At 33.6% G+C, this 645-nt stretch overlaps 1 protein-coding gene across 1 annotated transcript in view; it reads left to right on the top strand.

The window, feature by feature from the left end:
- The window catches only part of LOC106871052 (zinc finger ZZ-type and EF-hand domain-containing protein 1), a 75,675-nt gene that overhangs the window by 40,294 nt on the left and 34,736 nt on the right, over positions 1 to 645 (top strand). Inside the window, exon 40 of the mRNA XM_052973449.1 lies at positions 384 to 456. Coding sequence (XP_052829409.1) covers positions 384 to 456 — 73 coding nt within the window. The remainder of the gene's footprint in view (positions 1 to 383; positions 457 to 645) is intronic.

The raw sequence follows: 645 nt of genomic DNA, 5'->3' as shown, positions 1-645 counted from the left end.
GCATGCCACCTTGAATGTCTTCTGTTATAGCCCAAGGCTGACCAAAGCCTTGTGCATAGGTTTGGTAAATGGAAACTGAAAGAAATCCATCATGTGTGTGCATGTGACCCCCTTGTCTTGACAGTGTGGTATTTTTGTAAACAAGTGTCACCTTCATTCAGTCATGCAGACATGGAAAAGTGGACGTTGATGATGATGATGATGCTGTTGATGTATACAGATATTATATATATGTACGTACGTACATATATTATATATATGTACGTACGTACATATATTATATATATGTACGTACGTACATTTGTCTGTTTGTTTGTTCCTTCCTTCCATATGTTTACCTGTATTCATTGTATTCATGATTATTATTTTTGCTTTATTAAAAGATGAGTGAAAGACAGAAGATAGCTGTTGAAGCTGACAAAGCCCCATGGTCTTCAGCAGGTGTTCAAAACCCTGGTAAATATATTGTTTTGTTTGTTATACATTTAAATATGCATTGTGTATTGCTGGCACAAGGTGACTATTTCGAAGGGAGATGATGTGAAAATTTAGGTAAATAAGTTATTTCTTATTAAGCATATCTAGTCTGGGAGCTTTTTGATAGCACCCGTATATATATATATATATATATATATATATATATAT

Source organism: Octopus bimaculoides, chromosome 15 (genome assembly GCF_001194135.2).
Source record: "Octopus bimaculoides isolate UCB-OBI-ISO-001 chromosome 15, ASM119413v2, whole genome shotgun sequence".
Lineage (NCBI taxonomy): Eukaryota > Metazoa > Mollusca > Cephalopoda > Octopoda > Octopodidae > Octopus > Octopus bimaculoides.
The sequence above is the reverse complement of the archived record's forward strand: the minus strand, read 5'-3'. Positions and strand labels throughout refer to the sequence as shown.